This window comes from Tupaia chinensis, unplaced genomic scaffold, assembly GCF_000334495.1.
Source record: "Tupaia chinensis unplaced genomic scaffold, TupChi_1.0 Scaffold145208_1, whole genome shotgun sequence".
Taxonomy (NCBI): Eukaryota; Metazoa; Chordata; class Mammalia; order Scandentia; family Tupaiidae; genus Tupaia; species Tupaia belangeri.
This window is the reverse complement of record NW_006205068.1, coordinates 1,225,778-1,244,115: the sequence shown is the minus strand read 5'-3', so window position 1 is coordinate 1,244,115 and position 18,338 is coordinate 1,225,778. Positions and strand designations below refer to the sequence as shown.

Below are 18,338 nucleotides of genomic sequence, written 5' to 3'. Positions count from 1 at the left end.
AAAAGGAAGGGAAGGAAGAAAGAAAAGAAAAGAAAAGAAAAGAAAAGAAAAGAAAAGAAAAGAAAAGAAAAGAAAAGAAAAGAAAAGAAAAGAAAAGAAAAGAAAAGAAAAGATGGAGCCAGCCCATGACCTAGAGGTTAAGGACCCCACGTGGCCAACTGCATGATTCAAATCTCAGCCCCCAAAGGCTTGGAAAACACACCAGGCATGTATGCATGTATGCCTCAAATCCTGACAGGATGGAGAAAGGACTGAAGCATGACCACATCTCATGGGGATCGGGGAGTGCTTTCTCCCTTTCCCTCTGTCTCTCTCGGGCAAGTCTACACACCCTCTGCAAAAAAAATAAATAAATAAAGTGGGGCTTTTGGAAGGAGGAGATCAGGTTTAAAGTCATCAGGGCAGGGTCCCTATGATTAAAGCCTGGTATAGGTTTATAAGAGACACACAAGATGGATGGTGGTACAGTGGTAAAACACTCTGTGAGGCTAACCTACATAGGAAGGTTCCAGGTTCATGAACAGAGACCTCCCTGAGTATGCCAGGCACGTGCATGCCCATGATCTGGGGCAGAGTGAGGCTGGGGATGGATTGTGGTGTCAGGACCTAGACAGGGGTGTTGTCTGTCTGTGTCTCTCTCTCCTGTTCAGGGAAGAAACAAACTTCATAAGACATAGACACAGGAACTCTCACTTTTACCCTATGTTACCCATCAGCAAGAGGATTTTTCTTTTTCTTTTTTTTTTTTGGAGAGGTTTTTGCTACAGGGCACGTGCGCTCGCCAGACAGACAGAGAGAGAGAGACATAGAGACAGAAAGCAAGAAATCACTCCCCAGGGGAGGATGGCCATGCCACAATCCCTTCTTCTCCATTCTTCTCTTGGGATCTTGGGCACCCACACACACGCGCCCAGCGTGAGTTTAAGCCACCAGGTCCAGGACTCAAACCACAGTCGACTACATGGGAGTCCAGCGACATAGCCATTATGCTAACTGCTGGTCCCAGCAAGAAGATTCTTAATAGATAGGGCCTCTGGACCATAGGCCTCCAAACCATGAGCTAAATAAACGTTTTTTTTTTTTTTTTGAGAGGTTTTTGCTACAGGGCACGTGCGCTCGCCAGACAGACAGAGAGAGAGAGACATAGAGACAGAAAGCAAGAAATCACTCCCCAGGGGAGGATGGCCATGCCACAATCCCTTCTTCTCCATTCTTCTCTTGGGATCTTGGGCACCCACACACACGCGCCCAGCGTGAGTTTAAGCCACCAGGTCCAGGACTCAAACCACAGTCGACTACATCGGAGGCCAGCGACATAGCCATTACGCTAACTGCTGGTCCCAATAAACTTCTATTTTTATATTATCCAGACTCAGTATTTTTTGTTTTTAGCAACAGAATGGACTAGAAGATTCTTTATGGTAGGAGCTTTTTCTTTTTCCTTTATTATTTTATTATTTAGTAAGAGCTTCTTTATTCCTACTACATTTTATTCTGTTTTAATTCCCACCTATTGATAATTGGGGATTCTTAAGTCTTCCCAACAAATTCACCAGTTTTTCTGTTCTTACTTCTATGTGGGCAGCCAAGTCTGAACTTCTCCAGAAAAAGAGCCCCCTTCTCTAGGACCGAGAGTCCCAGATACACTGATTGGTAGTCCTCATCTTCCTGGAACACTGAATGTGACTTAGAGTTTGGTTTTATATTGAAATAAACTGATGTATGAGAGAAGACTGTGTACACTTCCAACTTAGAAAGATGGGGAGGGCACTGGCAGATGAGACATTCGGATATCTGCTCCCAGATTGCCCAGACCTGCTATGTTCGTGGACATCTCACTTGCCACTCAATAGAAGGAGAAAAAACGTGCTCAATAGGAGAGAAACTATGACAGGAGTCCTAAACAAGACAGCAGCAAGGTCAGGCCCCAAGGCAAACCTGGCAGTCATGACCCTAGGAACCATCTCACTCTGGCCACTGTGTTCAAGTACTGAACCATCACCTTAGGAGGAAGCCTTAGGAGTGAGCACTGGGAATCTCCAGGATCCAGTAAGGATTCTAGAGTCCTATAACTTTGATAAAGAGGTCAAAGTTGTTAGACACTTACATCAATAAAATTATGGAACTTTTTAATACCAGAGTTTCCAACTACTTACTTTGCTGGTGTCAAAAACAACTACTGGCCAGGGGAACCAGCAGTTAGCATAATGGCTATGTCGCTGGATTCCCATGTAGTTGACTGCGGTTCGCATCCCTGACCCGGTGGCTTAAAACCCACGCCGGGCGTGTGTGCGTGCGTGCCCAAGATCCTGAGAGGAGAATGAAGGAGAAGGGAGAGCCAGGCGTGGCCTCCCCCCTGGGAGGGTGATTTCTCGCTTTCTGTCTCTATGCCTCTCTCTGTCTGTCTGGCGAGCGCACACACCCTGTAGTGAAAACCTCTCCAAAAAAAAAAAAAACAACTACTGGCCAGCAGAAGGTATGGTAGTTACGGTACTGAATTCCACATGGCTGACTGTGCAGTTCAAGTCCCAGATCTAGCAGCTTCAAAAACACACAGGGAACATATGCATGTGTGCCCAAAATCCTGAGAGGAGAAGGGAGGAAAAGGGATTGCAGCATGGCCATCTACCCTAAGCAGTGATTTCTCACTTTCCCTTTCTCTAGCTCTCTGTCTCTCTCCAGCAAGCATATGTGTCCTGTGGCAAAAATCTAAAAAAAAAACAAAACAAAAAAACAAGGAAAAGAAAAGAGCATAAAAGACCTGCTCTCAGAATAAAGAAAATTTCTTGCTAAGAAAGGGCAGTGAGCAACTGGTGTTCTAACAAACATACAATAATCCAATTATTCAATAAATGAATGCACATGAACACACCGTATGTTTTACCAAATGTTGCACCAGCCTCATCAGGGATCCAAAGCAGGAGGAAGCCACTGGCTCATCAACACAGAACATCATCACAAAACAGCTCAAGTTACACAGAGTGGACAGGAGAGGAGGACACCAGCAGAGAAGCCAGCAAGGAACCTATAGCCATCAGTGGGGGCAATGGCAAGACCAGGACATCACTCTATCCTGGGGAACCAGGCACCCAGGCCCCAACTGAGACTGCATCCAAAATGCTTTGGAGCCTAAAGTCCTTCAGGAAACCTGACCTCTCGCAATTGTGTCTACAGTTAGCATTCCTAAGAACATTGAAGAAGTAAAAAGTGGCATAATCAGAATGAAACTATAAAATCACCCTAAGATCTGCAAAAGGCCCCCAGAGTTTGAGACCATGAAACACTCGGGTTCTCTACACTCTGTCCCCGCTTCTTGCTGGCTGACCAGACCCCTGTATTTGTATCACGGCCTCCCCATATCATACCTCTAGAAGGACAGATGCTGGCTGGACAATACCAGTACTCACACTCTCCAGGCAGTCTGGGTTTTGTCCTCGAATGAGTAGACTGGCTTTCTGATCCCTCCATTACTGTCTGTGAGGTCACTAGTGTGGGGGCAATGCTAAGCACCAGACTGAATCTGGGCTGCTAACAAAGCAGGCCTAAAGCCAGGCCCTGGCAATTACCCCAAAATGATGAATGCCCATGATGACATCTGGAACACATAGCAGCTGGCCTCCAGGCTGGGCTAATACTTACAGAAGGGCTAATACACATAGCTGACCTGCCTCAACTACGCAGAACTTGAATAGGCCCTACCTAAACCCAGGTACCGACCCAGAGTCTCCCATCTCAGCACATGCCACTCACCTGCATACTCTGCTGGTACTGCATCTGCAGAGAGCCTGGGGCAGAGGTGGAAATATCCAGCCCTGATCCTCCCTCCACTCGCTGAGAAATGAAATTATTCAAAGACCTCAGTGTAGATAAGACAGTGGTGTTTTCCCCCAGGTCTTCCATGGTCACGTTCCTTCTGGGGGAAAAAGGAACAAAGGCAGGGTCAGAGTCAGCCTTTCCATGCACCATCAGCTGCCATAGTCAAGGTGCCTTTTTACAGCCCCATGCACCTAATGTCCTCTCAAGAGCCCTTAAAATATTCATGTTCTTGACCAGAGAAGATATGAGGCATAAAAACATGTCACCAAACCTCAGCCCTTGAGCCACTGAGTGCCAGTTTACACACGGGACAAACGGACACCTGGAGGAAATGAGCAGCAGTCAGTGGCATACCCCTACCCCACCCCGTAAGCCCTCACATCAGGTCTGGTCTCTGGGGGTCAAAAACAAAGCATGCAACAGTGGCAATAAAAATGATGATCACAGCATTGCTAATTATCATTACATATTAACAAGGATGTTAGTAAGTATTACTCTTTTCCACCAGGTACGAAAAAGAAGTTTCTGACGTTGCCTGGGTACTTAAACTTCTTGAGCCTCAGTTTCCTCATCTGAAAACTGATTATAGTGAAACCCACTTTACAAAGTTGTGAGGATTACAGTCAATGCCCATAAAAACTGGTAAATGGTTTAACTCTTGTCACAGTTTAACTAGCACTCTGCTTATAAGTTTATATACAACAGTTCCACATTCACAATAGGTTGGTGAATCATATCAAGTTTTAGAGATGATTACAGCTGAGGACTCAAACAGAGACAGAACTGATATTGGAGCCTGGGTCAGTCTGACTCCAAAAATTGCATGTGTTCCACAAGCCAACGTATGAAAGAACTGAAGACAAGCAGCAAAGACCTTCACAACCCCAAAACCTGTGCTTAACACCATCACACACCAGATCTCACACCAGGCCTCGTATCAGCCAAAAGGTGTGAGACACTAACCCTAGATACATTTAACAGCCAAAGGCATAATAAACTCCTACAAGTGCATACTTTTCCTCCCTTAGGGAAGGAAGGCCTGTCACTGATTTTCAGTATTAGACTGAAAACACGTCCCTCCATGACTTTACTCCCCAAAAATGACAGTGAGGAATCTTGGTCTGCCTCGGAATTTCCTATGTAACAAGAAACTTGGCCTGGCTTGAGTTCTCTAGCTTATGGTTCTCACTCCTCTAACTCACAGGACTGGAAGACAGGACAGTGCTATGAGCCTGGTAGACAAGGCCTGTAAGGCTGGAGGCCACAGAGCTCCCCTCTGGAAACCCAAATCTATCTGCCAAGATCCGTGGAGGACCACACTTTCCATTGCATGATAAAAACTTCAGCTGATAGAACCTCTTCTCCAAACGCCGCCCCCTGTAAGAACTGAGGCAAGTATTAACACAAGGCAAGAAACGCCTTCACTTTGCACTACATGGAACTAAGCTGCTCCACAAGGCACCAGTTCAAACTCCATCCGCTACCCCAAGAGGCCCAAACTTTCCAAAAATCTAAGTAAGGCATTGAATCCCACCTGCTGCGGACAGAACCCCTGAGTTGGGGGTCACGAGCACACCGCCTCCGGGGGCTGTGGAAAGCCATGGAGTGTAGAGGAGACACCCAGGGCCCCAGCACCTGCCCTGCTTCCCCAACCCACATAGGGACCAGACTCCAGCTCTGAGCGGTGTGTGGCTCCTCTGCCCGAGACTGAAGTTGCGGCAACGACTACCACGGTATTACGGCAAAAATGTGATGTCGGGTTCAGATGCCCCCGAGGAGCCGCCTCCAGACCTGAACCTGGAGACTGCAGGGGAGCCACCCTCGTGGACCCCAGCTACCCCTGACTTGCTTTAGGCCAGTCCCTTCCCGCTGCCCTCTCTGTGGGCTCCGAGCCAGCCCCAGTCAGTGCAGGTGACAGGACGGAGATCGCGCTCGGGGCACTCAGAGGGATGAGGGGACCTGGTGGAGGCGGTACCCGACCTTGGTGGGCCTACAGGGCCTGCCCGGGCCGCAAGACCCCGGCCGATCACCCGGCTGCCCGCCGGCAGCTCACCTTGGCCGCCTGAGCCACTTGCCGCCGCCACTCGGATCTCCCTCCTCACCGCCCGCCCACTTATCGCGAGAATCGCGCCTGAGCTCTCGCGAGAACCGGAGAGAGCCCGGTGAAGTCCCGGTGGGCTGGTAAGCTGTCCTGGGTGCTGAGTGTGGGGCTGTAGGGAGACTTCCGAACCCAAGACTGGCCGACCATTTGAGAGCCCTCACCCGGCTGGACGCTTCCACCGAAGCTAGAGTCCCGCACCGTAATGTTTGGGGTTACACCGCCGGACGGTGGCCTCTTAGGGACTTCTTTGTACTCTTGTCTCTTCCCAGGACCCAGCTACAGCATTTGCTTGAATTAATACGCTCTTTTCCGTTTCTCTGGGCCCAGTGGAAATGCGAAGTATCTGTTCTACTCCTCCACCTGCCTAGCCCTCTTCATGGCCTCAGATCAGCTCCAATAGGAGGAAGCAGCACCTACCATAACGATAGTGCCTTGGCCTAGCCTTAAACGTGGGTCCCTTCCTGAGAACAGTGTGTTTGTTATCGGATCACCCCTGAATTATGGCGACCTACAACTAATGTTTCGTACTCATTTTAGAATGCTCACCCACCATTGATCTGCCCTTGGCTCTCCTCTAAGGTGCTGCTCCTGAGAGTGTGCGCTGAATTGTCTATTTTGGGTCAAAAAAGGCTTTCAAGGGTGTATGCCCTGATAAAGACCTGTGATGGGAGCAGAGTGTGGTAAAGGTAGGGTAGAGATTCTCCAAATTTAACCACAGGAAAAGTGAAAGTATCTGATCTGCAGGTTACTACTGGGAGCTAGGCTAAGCCCTAGAATGCTGATGGACATTCCTGATTATCTAGCCTTTCCCCCCAGGCCCCTGGAATTTAATTATCTCAGGATGAATGCACCTTCAGGAAATGGCTTTGAAGAAACCAGTTGATTTGTTTAAAATAATAACAATGAAAATTTAAAGCATGTAAATCCTTAAAATAATGCAATCTATAGTCTTTATAAAGCTGCACCAAGTTCCCAGAAGAGTAAAAGAAAATAAATGAACACACCACATCACTGCTTGCTTTGGCAATTACCTTTATGGTCTTAGGAGCCTGAAGTATTGACAATATATATTTCTAGCAAAACCAAAGCATACCCACCCCATGCATAAATTCATACCAGATGTCTTCACTAATTGCTCTGGGAACTCTCACTACTTAAAGAATGGATGCATTTCCAGATTACTCATCAGAGATGGAAATTAATCCCTAGATGGAAATTTCAGATTTTTCTACTTTACTCTACATAGGCAAAAGTTAAATAAATAACAACTGGAAGTTTATGTATTGTATTCATAGAGCAATAGTGGAAAACCTATGTCTCTATAATATCCTAACAGTCTGAGGAACTTACATAAAGGCACATGTGGGTGTATCCATGTCTCTCAACAAATCCATTTTCTCCCTTGCCTCAGATTTTACTTTTCGTTTTTCAATCTTCTTTTTCTTGCTAACTTACTCTTTACAAACCATGATATAAAGACTTTTTTAGGGCCAGCAGGTGGCATGGTGGCTAAGGCACTGGACTCTCACATGGCAGTGGTTTGAGTCCCAGAACCAGCCACTTGAAAATGACACTGGGCGCTTGTGTGTACAAGCCCAAGATATCAAGACTAGAGAAGGGATTGTGGTAGTGAAGGGATTTCGGCTTGGCCCTCTCCCCTGGGAAATGATTTCTTACTTTCCCTCTCTCTCTTCAGCCAGCATGTGTGCCCTATAGCAAGAAATTCTTTTAAGAAAAAACAGGCCAGCAAGTGGCATGGTGGTTAAGGGCACTGGACTCCCACATGGCTGGCTGCAGTTTGAGTCCTGGACCTGGTGGCTTGCTTTCTCACTTTCTTGCTCTCTCTCACCCTATTCCTCTCTGGTCAAATTAAAATTAATAACTAAATGAAGTTAAATAATTCTTAATAAAAGGTCATTTTTTAAAAAAAGAAAAAACAGGTACTGTGCATGCATGCACAAAATCCAGACAGAATGGAGAAATAGAAAAGGGTTTGTGGCATGACCACACCCCACTAGAAGATACTGTCTCCCTCTCTGTCAGTCTCTCTGGCAAGCACATGAGCCTTCTTACAATTAAAGGGGGAGGAGGAGGTTGGCCCCATGATTGGTTCAGTGATAATGTGTTGCTCAAGAGAAGCTAGATCCCACGTGGCAACAACGGTTCAAATCCCCTTCTATCCACCTAAAACACAATGGGCAGGCATATGTATTTCCAAGGATAAAACTGGCTGGGAGGCTGGAGGAAGGTGAACATAGTATGGCCACACCCTGTGGCCGGTATGTATCTCTTTTTCCCTCCCTCCCTCTCACACACATGCACATGCACTCAATTATGAATAAAAATAATTTTGGGGCAGGCTACCAGGTGACGTGGAGGTTAAGGCACTGGATCCCACATGGCCAGATGCACGGTTTGAGTCCTGGATCTGGCAGCTTGAAAACTGCACCAGGTGTGTGTACATGTGTGCTCAAATTCCAAAGAGAAGAATGGAGAAGGGATTACAGCAGGGCTATCCCCTCTGGGGGTGATTTCTCATTTTCTCTCTATCTGGTGAGTGAGTGCACATGGCCTACAGCAAAATATAATACTTTTTTTTGTAAAAGTTTCCCCATCTGTCTTGTTGCATCTCCCAGATTACAACTCAGAACTCCCAGACATTCCAGGAAACAGCTAAGATTACACTTGTAGCTAAAAAGGACCAATGGCCAGCATGAAAATGGCAGAAGAAACTCTCACTACTTCATAGGGCCCTTCCTTCTGTGATACTCAGTGGCCAGGAGATACACCTCTGATGATTCTTTCCTGCTGGCTTCAGGTTTTACAGTCTTTGTATTCTGGAATTCCTCTCTCAGTCTCTTCTGTAACAGATGGCTTTGACTTCCAGCCCAGGTTTTACAAAGGAATGTTCCTCCAGGACATAAGATGTCCGAAGCCAAGTCTACCAGGGATAGGCATAGGCCAATGAGCCTGTCATGATCAAGGTCCCGGATCCCTGTGGCATTGGGGGCCATATCACTCAGAATCACATCTGCTTTCCCACCAGGAAGTAATTCTAGGATTCTCTGGAAGGTTCTCAGATCAGTCACATCAGCAGGGCACAGAAACATTGCTCCCTCCAGGGGAAATATGTGAAGAAGATCTACCCCAAGCACGAAGCCAACAGGAGAGCTGGGATCTAAGAAAGAAATGGTTAATATGTTATTTATATCCTAAACTTTTCATTAAAATACATGTAACAAAATGATAAAGTGTCAACACCAAGGAAAAGAACTAATGTGCAAACATGTGGACGCAAGCCTATTCCCACTATCTACTGCATCCTATAAAGACACATGGAGGAGAAGCAGCTCTTCACTCTACATCTGAGGAAACTGAGGCCCAGATAGGAAGTAACTGTCCCAGACTCATCAGGAGTGACAGGCAGACCTAGAGCCATACCTAACGACTTCTAACTCCAACTCTGATACAATCATTTCGCTGAGGTTCAGTCTCCATGAAAAAGCTCTTATTGCTGAGTACTCTTCTTGATAAAGTAGGAAATGATACACCAGTATACATAAAGTACCTAAATAAACCCATTCTCTAGACTATTCCAATTCCCTTTATTTATTTGTTTGTTTGTTTGTTTGTTTTACTACAGGGCATGTTCATTCACCTAGAGAGAGGCAGGTGGAGGGAGTGAGAAAGCATCCCCAAGGTGGATTGCCACACTGCAATCCCTTCATTCTCTGGGGATGCACAAGTACCTGGCATGTTCTTCAAGCCATAGAGTCTAGGTCTCTAAGTCATATAAGATCCAACCACCTTAACCCAATCAGCTGGCCCACAATTCCTTTTTATTTAATTTTTTTAAAAAGAGATTTCTGCTATAGGGCACGTGCACTTACCAGAGACATTAAGAAAGACAGAAAGCAAGCAATCGCCCCTCCAGGGGGGATGGCCACACCACAATCCCTTCCCCATTCTCCTCTTGGGGTTTTAAGAAGGTACACACACACACATACCTGGCATGAGTTTTAAGCCACTGACTCAAACCGTGGTTGACTATGTGGAAGTCCAGCAACATAACCATTACACTATCTGCTGGTCCCACAATTACTTTTAATGTACAAATTGCTAGAAATAAGACAAGAGATGAGGAAAATAGACATATCAAGTACAAAAATTTAAACCTTGGGCCAGCAGGCAGCATGGTGGTTAAAGGAGTTGGATCCTACATTGGCCAACTGCATGGATCTGAGTCCCCGGACCCAGCAGCTTGAAAAACATGCCAGGTGCATGTGCACATGTGCCCCAAATCCCAAGAGAGTAGAGGAGAAAGGACTGTAGCAGCAGCATGGTCATCCCCCTTGGGGGGGATGTTTTCTCTTGTTCTCTCGCTTTCTACAGTGAGCGCACACTCCCTATAGCAAAAAAAAAAAAAAAAAAAAAAAAGGAAAGGAAAGGAATGGACTATGTTGCTGGGAAAATGTGTCTTGTATTTCCAGGTAAAAATTGGAAGTCCAAGTATTTTGAAGAGTACCTCATTTTTCAAAGGAGAAAACCCTCGATTTTCAGTCCTGGAAAGTAGAACACCTCACTTCTCACACTCTTGAACTTTCCTTTAACACACCCATGTATTATAGCCTTAGCAAGTTTCTACTAAAAGCAAATGGCTTTGATTGCATTTCTGCCATTTCTTGGAGGGAAACATTTAGATACCCATGGACTCTTTGCTTCTATCACTTTTTCCAGCAAGGTAAACTAAGTTATTTTCCCATTTCTCCTGAGCGATTAGGAAAACAGAACCACTAAAAACAGTTATTGGGAGGTCTCAGGAGTAGTAGTCTCAGTGGTGGGAAAAGGAACTAAAGCTCCCGACACGAATTCATTGATTTAATCATAAATACCTGAATTCCAAAAAGAAAAAAAAAAAAAAGGTTGTAAGCCCCATGATGCATCCCAGTCACAGTTATAAGCAGAGTCCACCCAATGGAGCACAGGATTACCAAGATCAACTATGGTAATCACCATGGGGCTCATCATGCCTAGGCTCTACTTTCAACAAGTCAACTACAGTCGATTTTCTCACCAGGAACATGGGCACAAGTGTCCCAACTCCAAGGTATTCAAAGAGCTCTTTGTCAACTGTCCTACTGTGTAAATGCTAGTGCATGTGTACCCTGACTTGATAGCAGGAAATACAAATGGCAAGGATATTCAGCACAGCATGTGGTCGCTTCTTTCCACTATGATAAACTGAAAGCTATTAGGGAACTGCTTAAACAGCCACAGCACAGCCATTATATGGAATACTATACAGTTCTGAAAGAGGTTGGTTGGTCTCTTTATTAATCATGAGAACCTCTGTACATAGAAAAATCTTGGTCAAAACCCTAAAACATAAAAACTGAGTCCCTCAGTTTGACCCAGAGTAGAGTATCTAGGAACCAGGTCATTGCAGCCATTTCTGAGGCCTCAGAGGCAGCGGTCCCAGTGAGACTGCTAAGAAACCTTAAGCCTTCAAGGGACAAAACCTGGAAACCTCAGGGACTCATTCAATTGTACTGTCATGGAAAGATGTCAACATTAATTTAAAAAATAACTTCATTAGAGCTCCAAATTAGCAAAAAAAAAAAAAAAAAAAAAGAGTATGGTACAACATAGTATTTGAAAATGTAAAAAAAATACACTATATACACACACACACACACACACACACACGCACGCACACACATATAATAGATATAATACATAATTTTAGAAGGCTGTACTCCAATATATTAATGTCGCTATATGCTGTATCTATTAAGAGTTGGTGTGCTTGAATGCTTTAATGTGCTTCATTAAACCTTTCCACCTTGTCTTTCATTTGGTAAATGTGGGTATCCTACTTTTATCATTATTATTACTAAATAAGCAACTTGGAAGTACATTTAGAAAGTGGCTCAACCACTCCATAATCACTGTCAGAGGGTGGCTCAGACTCAGAGTGGCCAGGAGGAGCTGACAGCAGTATGAATGCCTCACCTGTGCCTGCAGCATTGACTCTCTGCACTGCCACCTGACTCCATGCACCAGGAGCTGCCCCACAGTCCAACACCCGAAGGCCAGGCTTCAGGATCTGGTGCCTCTCATTCATCTCCAGAAGCTTGAAGGCACTTCGACACCGATAACTCTCTATCTTTGCAGCCTTCACAAATGGGTCCTTTAAATGCCGTGTTAGCCAGAGGTGCTCAGCACCTGTCCGGCCCTTGTAGTGATGCGCAGCAGTATGGAACCTCTGACACCAAAAAGCAGCACATACCTGCCTCAAGTACCTGCTGAGAGTAAATGGGAGCAAGTGGTAAGCATCAGTGATTGACAGGTCACAAGCTTGGAGGACCCTTGGTTCAACACACTCATTTTACAGATGAGACACTGAGGCCCAAAAGGGAAGGTGACATGACAAGGCTACATTGCCAGAAATGCTGAACTGTGTTCCCCACAAACTCATGTCTCGAAGTCCTAACTCCCAGTGCCTCAGAATGTAACTGTAGCTGGAGACAGGGTCTTCAAAGAGGCAATCAAGTTAAAATGAGGTCAGTAGGGTGGGCCCTAATCCAACATGACCAGAGTCCTGATAAGAAAATAAGGACAGACACAAAGAGATGGAAAGTCACATGGAGACACAGGGAGAAGACAGCCTTCTACAAGCCTAAGAGGCCTCAGGAGAAAACAACCCTGCCCACACTTTAATCTTGGACTTCCAGCCTTCCAAATGTGAGAGAATAGGTCAGTGTGTTTATGCACCAGATCTGCAGTACTGTGAGAGCAGCCTGAGCAAACTATTGCAATTGAGCAGACATATATACCTGTTCTTCAAAAGTTGGATTTTTTTCCTTCTCCCCTGAAGGTTTCCTCAAAAGGAAAACTCAAACATCAATAAAAAGCACCCTGTATAGATATCAATAAAAAATGTCCAAGTACTGAATAACAGTACTGATTAAGTTCATTAAAGTAACATTCTTTGCCCATGTGGCAAACATTTCATTGGGCTCTGACACACTGCAAGAACACTCTTTGAGGACAAGTCCTTGTCCCTCATGGCTTCAGTGGCTAGCACAGGGCATGGCCTCTGACATTTCTTAACAAAAGTGAACTCAACAAGTAGACTGAAAGATAAGTTCCAAGATTATTTAGACAAGTTACACTTTCAACAGTTTTTTGACCACCCACCATAGCAAGGCAGGCCAGGAGCTTATACACTACTCTCATGTGACTCCCAGAACTTTACAGGGTTAAGTGCTACATCCATGTATCTATGGGGAAAAAAGTCATTACTCCCATGGCTCCAAACCCAGGGCTCCTTCAATACCACAGTGTACTAACGAGATCTGAAGACAGTGGCAAGTGGCGAATGGTGAATTGCTGTCTTCAAATGGTTGATGAGGTCTCACGGGGAAATGGTACAGACTGGCTCTAAACACCAGAACTAAGTATAACGGTTAGGGAAGGGGCGGGAGAGTGGAATTACAAAGAGCGACGAAATAAAGGCGTATCTTCCCCATACACCCCTGTGTCCGTCTGACTGGAGACACTGACCACCCCAGCCGCATTCCATGCCCTGGATTCTAGTCACATCGGCTTGCTTCTCAGAACCCCAGAGGGGGCGTCAGGCCTGCGGTGCGCTACCTGGAGCTTTCCCAGGCCGTGCACCCGCGTTTACGGCGCTTTCGGGGCCGAGGCTGCGGGTCTCCCAGTGTCCTGCCGCCAGGAGCCCGGGCCCGACCTCACGCCCCGAATGCCATGCTTTTCGGATGAGAACATTGGGGCGGCCCTCAACCACCCCGCTGCCCCGCACAGAAAGAGCGGCTGAGCGAAAACCCAGGCTCACCCGGCCATAGCGGAGACCACAAGCGCCTGCGATCGCGCCGCCGGAAGTGCCCTCCATCACTTCCGGCCCCAGAGCCCGACCCCGGAAGTGGCGCCGCAAGTGCGGAAGGCGCGCGAGTAGTTGAACTGTCTCGCAGAGCGGAGTCTAGCGGGAGTGGGTGGCTGCCGCCTGTCCGGGACCCAGGACCTGGCACGGACCTCTGGAAACCGCAGCTGGAGGACCAGCATCTGCTGAGCACCCGCTGTACGCGAGACAGACCTGCGCCCACGTGTATGGCCTCGTTCCACCCTGGTAACCACCTCAAAGATGCCCCGACTTCGGCTACAAAGTTATCAAGCGGGGCTGCCCAGCCTTCATATTACGTAGCTCTCTGAACCGGTCTGCTTGTAGCCCTTAGCGACAGCTACAGGAGCTGGACGCAACTACACTCTGGCGTCCGTCCAGTAGACCCAGGTTTGATGACCGGGTCTGCTGTTCAACCTTGGGTCAAACTTGACCTCTGAGCTTGCTCCTCTGAAAATGGAGAAACAGGTTTTAGCTTATACACTTGGGTCTATTAAAATGGGGTAATTTTTTGAAGTGATGTATACAGCCCATGCTTAATAAGTTATAACTGGCATTACTGGTATCATCATCAAAGTTTACTTGGAAAGTGGGGGCTTCAGTCATGAAGAGATCAATGTAAGGCAAAGTCACCACAAACCCCTGACCACCTGACCTACTCCCAGCACCAGGACCCAGCCTTAGGTACCTCTTCTGGGACACTGTAACTTCTGGAAAGGATTCTTGGTCCTGCTTCCATCTTAGCCAGGTGCCCCAGGCTGGGATATGGACAGAGCACTAGGTTGATAGGTCCTGGTCCTCCAGCAGGGACCTTGGCAAAGGCAGTTTTTCTTTGGACCATGCACACCTTTTGGAGTTAGAGCCTTCGTGACCTCCAGGGTCCTATCAAGGTGCGAGGTCCCACAGCAGTAACCTACTGCAGGAGGGAATTCCAGCCAGGTCTCACTGGGTGACACTGTCACAGTCCAGAGCCACGATTTTCCTGAAAATCTGGAGGCCTGATGCTTCACAGCGGCAAGCTAGATTTCAGAAGAAACCCCCCCTTTTTTTTTATTAAAAAGCCAGTGCCAAAGCCTGACGTGAGAACCACTGGAAAATCTGAATTGTTATTTTGGTACTGGTTCCACACTGGGGCCAGGCTGCCCTCTTGCTTGTACATTCAGCCTTGGTGCTTTTAGGGTTAGATGCAGAGCATGAAGAACCCTCTGGAAAAGTAGTGTTGTTCTCTGAAGGTAAGAGTGCCAAGGAGTTGGGAAGGAAGATAGGGCTGTCCTCTGATCTGCTGATCAGCCTCAGCCCCTCGCCCTAAGCGAAGAGCCTGAGATAGATGCCACTGGGTTCTGAGAGGCAGGCCTGTTTCTATCCTGAAAATCATTTGTTCCATGACATGTTTCCACCTGACATGAAGCAAGCCACATGACAGGCTGGGAAATTACCTCTAGGTTTCCTATCCCTATCTCCCAGAGGGTATTTGCCTTTCATCTGGCCACTGCCAGCACACATATTTCATCCCTACCCCATTCACACCCAAGTCAAGGCTGACCCAGCCATCTTGTTTTCCTCACAGGACCCAAGAGAACCATGGGCACATCCAGGCTCTATACCCTGGTACTGGTACTGCAGCCTCAGCGAGTTCTTCTGGGCATGAAGAAACGAGGCTTCGGGGCTGGCCGGTGGAATGGCTTCGGAGGCAAAGTGCAAGAAGGAGAGACCATAGAGGATGGGGCCAAAAGGTGAGGAAACAATAGGTCTGACCATGAACTGGCTTCTGCAAGGAAGTAGTTTGGCTGTAGGGCTGTACCCTAATTTCAGAACACTTGGAAATGTGTACCCCGGAACATGAACCCTTGAGCCTCAGTTTTATGTGAATAAATACTAATAGTCCCTACTTCCTAACATTGTGACAATAAAATGAGAAAAAAAAGTATATAAAAAACTTAGAACTAAGCCAGCAGGTAGTGTAGTAAAGTGCAGGTGGTACTTTCTCACTTTCCCTCTCTTTCCAACAAGTTCACAGATATGGGGGTAGGGAGGTGAGGAGGAGGGGGAAAGAATTAGCATATGTCAACTGCTGACTGTATAAGAGACTTCAAAGAGTTCCTCAGAAAATGGTATTAAAGTGTTTATTTTTGGTACCAAAAAAAGTGAAACCCATGATAGTTTTTTTTTTCCATAATGTGCATCTTCCATAAACTTTTTGAAGACCTCTCTTGTTAGTGTTGGCCATGTGGTGGTGGTGGTTTTTAAGACATATTTGGGAAGTTGTTGTGCATTATGGTTTGAGCCGAACCGTCCTGGCTTCCTCACTAGTAGCTAAAGAACACTCATCAGTCACTTGAATTCATGTTTAGCAGAGCTGATGGTCTTTTTTAATTTTTATTTTTTCTGTTTGCTATAGGGTGCATGCACTCACTGGAGAGAGAAATTGCCCTCCAGGAGATGGCCATGCCACAATCCCTTCTCCTCCATTCTCTTGGGCACTCACACACTGGCATCCAGTGTTTTTTTCAAGTCACTGGGTCCTAGACTCAAACCACACAGTGGGTCATGTGAGACACTGTGGCCTTAACCACACCACCTGCTGGCCCCAGAGCTGATGGTTTTTATCTCAGACATTTTGCACATGCAGTCTGAATGTTCAGCATAACCAGCTTCAGCCTGCAAGGTCACATAGTCCTCTAGACATCAACCTCTTTTCCTTCCTTGCCTCTCACAGGCCTGTGAGGATAAATGAGATAATCTGTAAACACCTCTAAGCACTCCACAAACTCCTATTCATGTTATTCTGAAAAAAGTTGTTGGCAACCTTAAAGCCACTTTACCTAGAGAGAAAATTCTGAACACATATGGAAGAGGCTCCTGCAGCGTAGGAAAGCTAGCATGCTGCAGCCCAGTGGCTTCCCTTTTTTAATTAAAACCCACAGTAAGAAATGTTTTATATGAAGACAACTTCATGCCTTTTTCCTGGTCTCACTACAAATCACAGGATGGTTGTGAAATTGAAGCCTTTTTTGTTGTTCAGGCTTAATTCACTTTATTAGATCACTTCACAGCTTTACTACAAAGGTCTCGATGATCTTAAGACTGATGCTTTGCATTTTGGAGGCCTCCTGCCAAAACTCCTTAGACCTCATAGCTGGGCTGGGGATACAACTGTCGCCATCCTGAGATCTCTCTAGGTATTTCAGTGTTCCCAAAGATGTACCTGCTCCTGGAGGCAGCTGCTCCCCCGAGTAAATTCTCTCTGTGACTAGTGCATGAGTTGTTTCCATGCTTCACAGACATTCTCTCACAGGGACAGGCCTACCGTTGGACTGAGGTCAGTTCAGCACCCAAGGCCTCACGCTGCCTACCCAATTTAGACCCATCAGCCTCACAGAACCTGTAATACTATACAATCTCTAAGAAGCTTCTCTCTGGCACCCATCAGCCAAGAGTATAGCGTGTGTAGCATACAGTCAAGAACAGGGGCACCCTATCACAAAGGCTATTTCACCCCTGCCCTTTGAGGTGAGAGGACACGCTGGGTGGCAGAAGCACTGTGGAGTTCCCCAAACATACATTTGAGGGACAGGAGACAGGACTCAGACAGGCTGAGACCTAAGGGTCCCAAGGTCCTAGCACTCTAGCAGCAGAGCCTCCCTCACCTTGGGGATGGCTACTAGGGCTGCCGGTTTCTTTATGTGCACATCTGAATGGAGCTGCTCCTGGGGTCCCAGGCCCTGGATTGCCCAAGAAAGGGCAGCAGGGATGTCACATCAGAGTCCCTGTCCCATTTCATCAGGAGAGTACACAGCCAGCCCTAACTCCCAGTTAAGAGCCAGTTAATATGCTCTCCTCACTTACATGCAGGGGGAGTGAGTGCACACCCACTCCACACTGCACATCCCTGGTGAGGGAGAGTCTCTCTTGGGACCTCCCCGTCTCTGCCTCCTCAGTGTGCGGAGGAGTGGCAGGCACTTGGGGACTTGGGTGTCAGGGCTCAGTGTGTCAGTACTTTAGGTCTGGGCTGTAAGTGTGTGGTACGAGCCCATCTTCTGAATAACCCCCCAGTACACACCTAGGACCCAGAGGAATGCTCAGAACCACTCCAGACTAAATCTGGGACTGGAAGCAGGATTGCTGCACAGCCTCCCACTCCCTCTCCCACCTCCCCACACCAGGGAGGCGTTCGATGCTCTGTGTTTTTGTTTAATTTATTACTCATCCTGTTCTCCATCTGCAGTCTGGGGAACCAAGCATCACAGAGATACCATCAGACACTTTAGCAAAATTGTAACAGTGTCATCTGCGTCTGTCTAATTATCCCAGCCTGTGAAATGGAGCTTTAGCTCCGTCACCGAGGAGATTATTGATATTGCATACACTGCCATGTACTCGGGGAAGATTAACTAAAATTAGTCAAAACATTAAATCAGTAGGTGAAGTTGAAAACGAAATCCGCCAGCCGGCTGCCAGAGAGGCGGGGGGGACCCCCCCGCGCCCCTCTATTTAATTTTA

General features: G+C 46.8%; 3 protein-coding genes across 9 annotated transcripts in view; 1 reads left to right on the top strand and 2 right to left on the bottom strand.

The window, feature by feature from the left end:
- Nucleotides 1-13,791, bottom strand: part of MAD1L1 (mitotic arrest deficient 1 like 1) — a 598,556-nt gene extending 584,765 nt beyond the window's left edge. Inside the window, exons 1-2 of one of the 5 annotated variants that reach the window (XM_006167865.3) lie at nt 13,776-13,791; nt 3,751-3,913 (exon numbers count right to left, since the gene is read on the bottom strand). In XM_006167865.3, coding sequence (XP_006167927.1) covers nt 3,751-3,913; nt 13,776-13,783 — 171 coding nt within the window. In that variant the 5' untranslated portion in view covers nt 13,784-13,791. Of the gene's footprint in view, nt 1-3,750; nt 3,914-5,796; nt 5,966-13,775 lie in introns of those variants that run through there. The other 4 variants (XM_006167866.3, XM_006167868.3, XM_014583951.2 and 1 more) reach the window with 4 other exon arrangements.
- Nucleotides 8,491-13,839, bottom strand: MRM2 (mitochondrial rRNA methyltransferase 2). 2 transcript variants are annotated; one of them, XM_006167869.3, is made up of 3 exons: nt 13,776-13,839; nt 11,930-12,222; nt 8,491-9,095 (listed from the first exon to the last, which is right to left on the bottom strand). In XM_006167869.3, exons 1-3 carry the CDS (start codon nt 13,781-13,783, stop codon nt 8,656-8,658), a joined length of 741 nt encoding a protein of 246 aa, XP_006167931.1. In that variant the 5' UTR covers nt 13,784-13,839; the 3' UTR covers nt 8,491-8,655. The 2 variants fall into 2 exon arrangements, with proteins under 2 accessions (XP_006167931.1, XP_006167932.1); XM_006167870.3 differs by having other exon boundaries at nt 11,930-12,219; nt 13,776-13,816.
- A 42-nt stretch (nt 13,840-13,881) lies between these two features.
- Nucleotides 13,882-18,338, top strand: part of LOC102474393 (7,8-dihydro-8-oxoguanine triphosphatase) — an 8,922-nt gene continuing 4,465 nt past the window's right edge. Inside the window, exons 1-2 of one of the 2 annotated variants that reach the window (XM_006167863.3) lie at nt 13,882-14,066; nt 15,406-15,571. In XM_006167863.3, coding sequence (XP_006167925.1) covers nt 14,048-14,066; nt 15,406-15,571 — 185 coding nt within the window. In that variant the 5' untranslated portion in view covers nt 13,882-14,047. The remainder of the gene's footprint in view (nt 14,067-15,405; nt 15,572-18,338) is intronic. The other variant, XM_006167864.3, reaches the window with a different exon arrangement.

Bases quoted from the DNA above. Each gene is read 5' to 3' on its own strand.
- MRM2 (XM_006167869.3), bottom strand. The intron at 9,096-11,929 runs GTGAGGCATTCA...TTTCTTTCTTAG, and splicing joins AGTCAATGCTGCAGGCACAG to ATCCCAGCTCTCCTGTTGGC.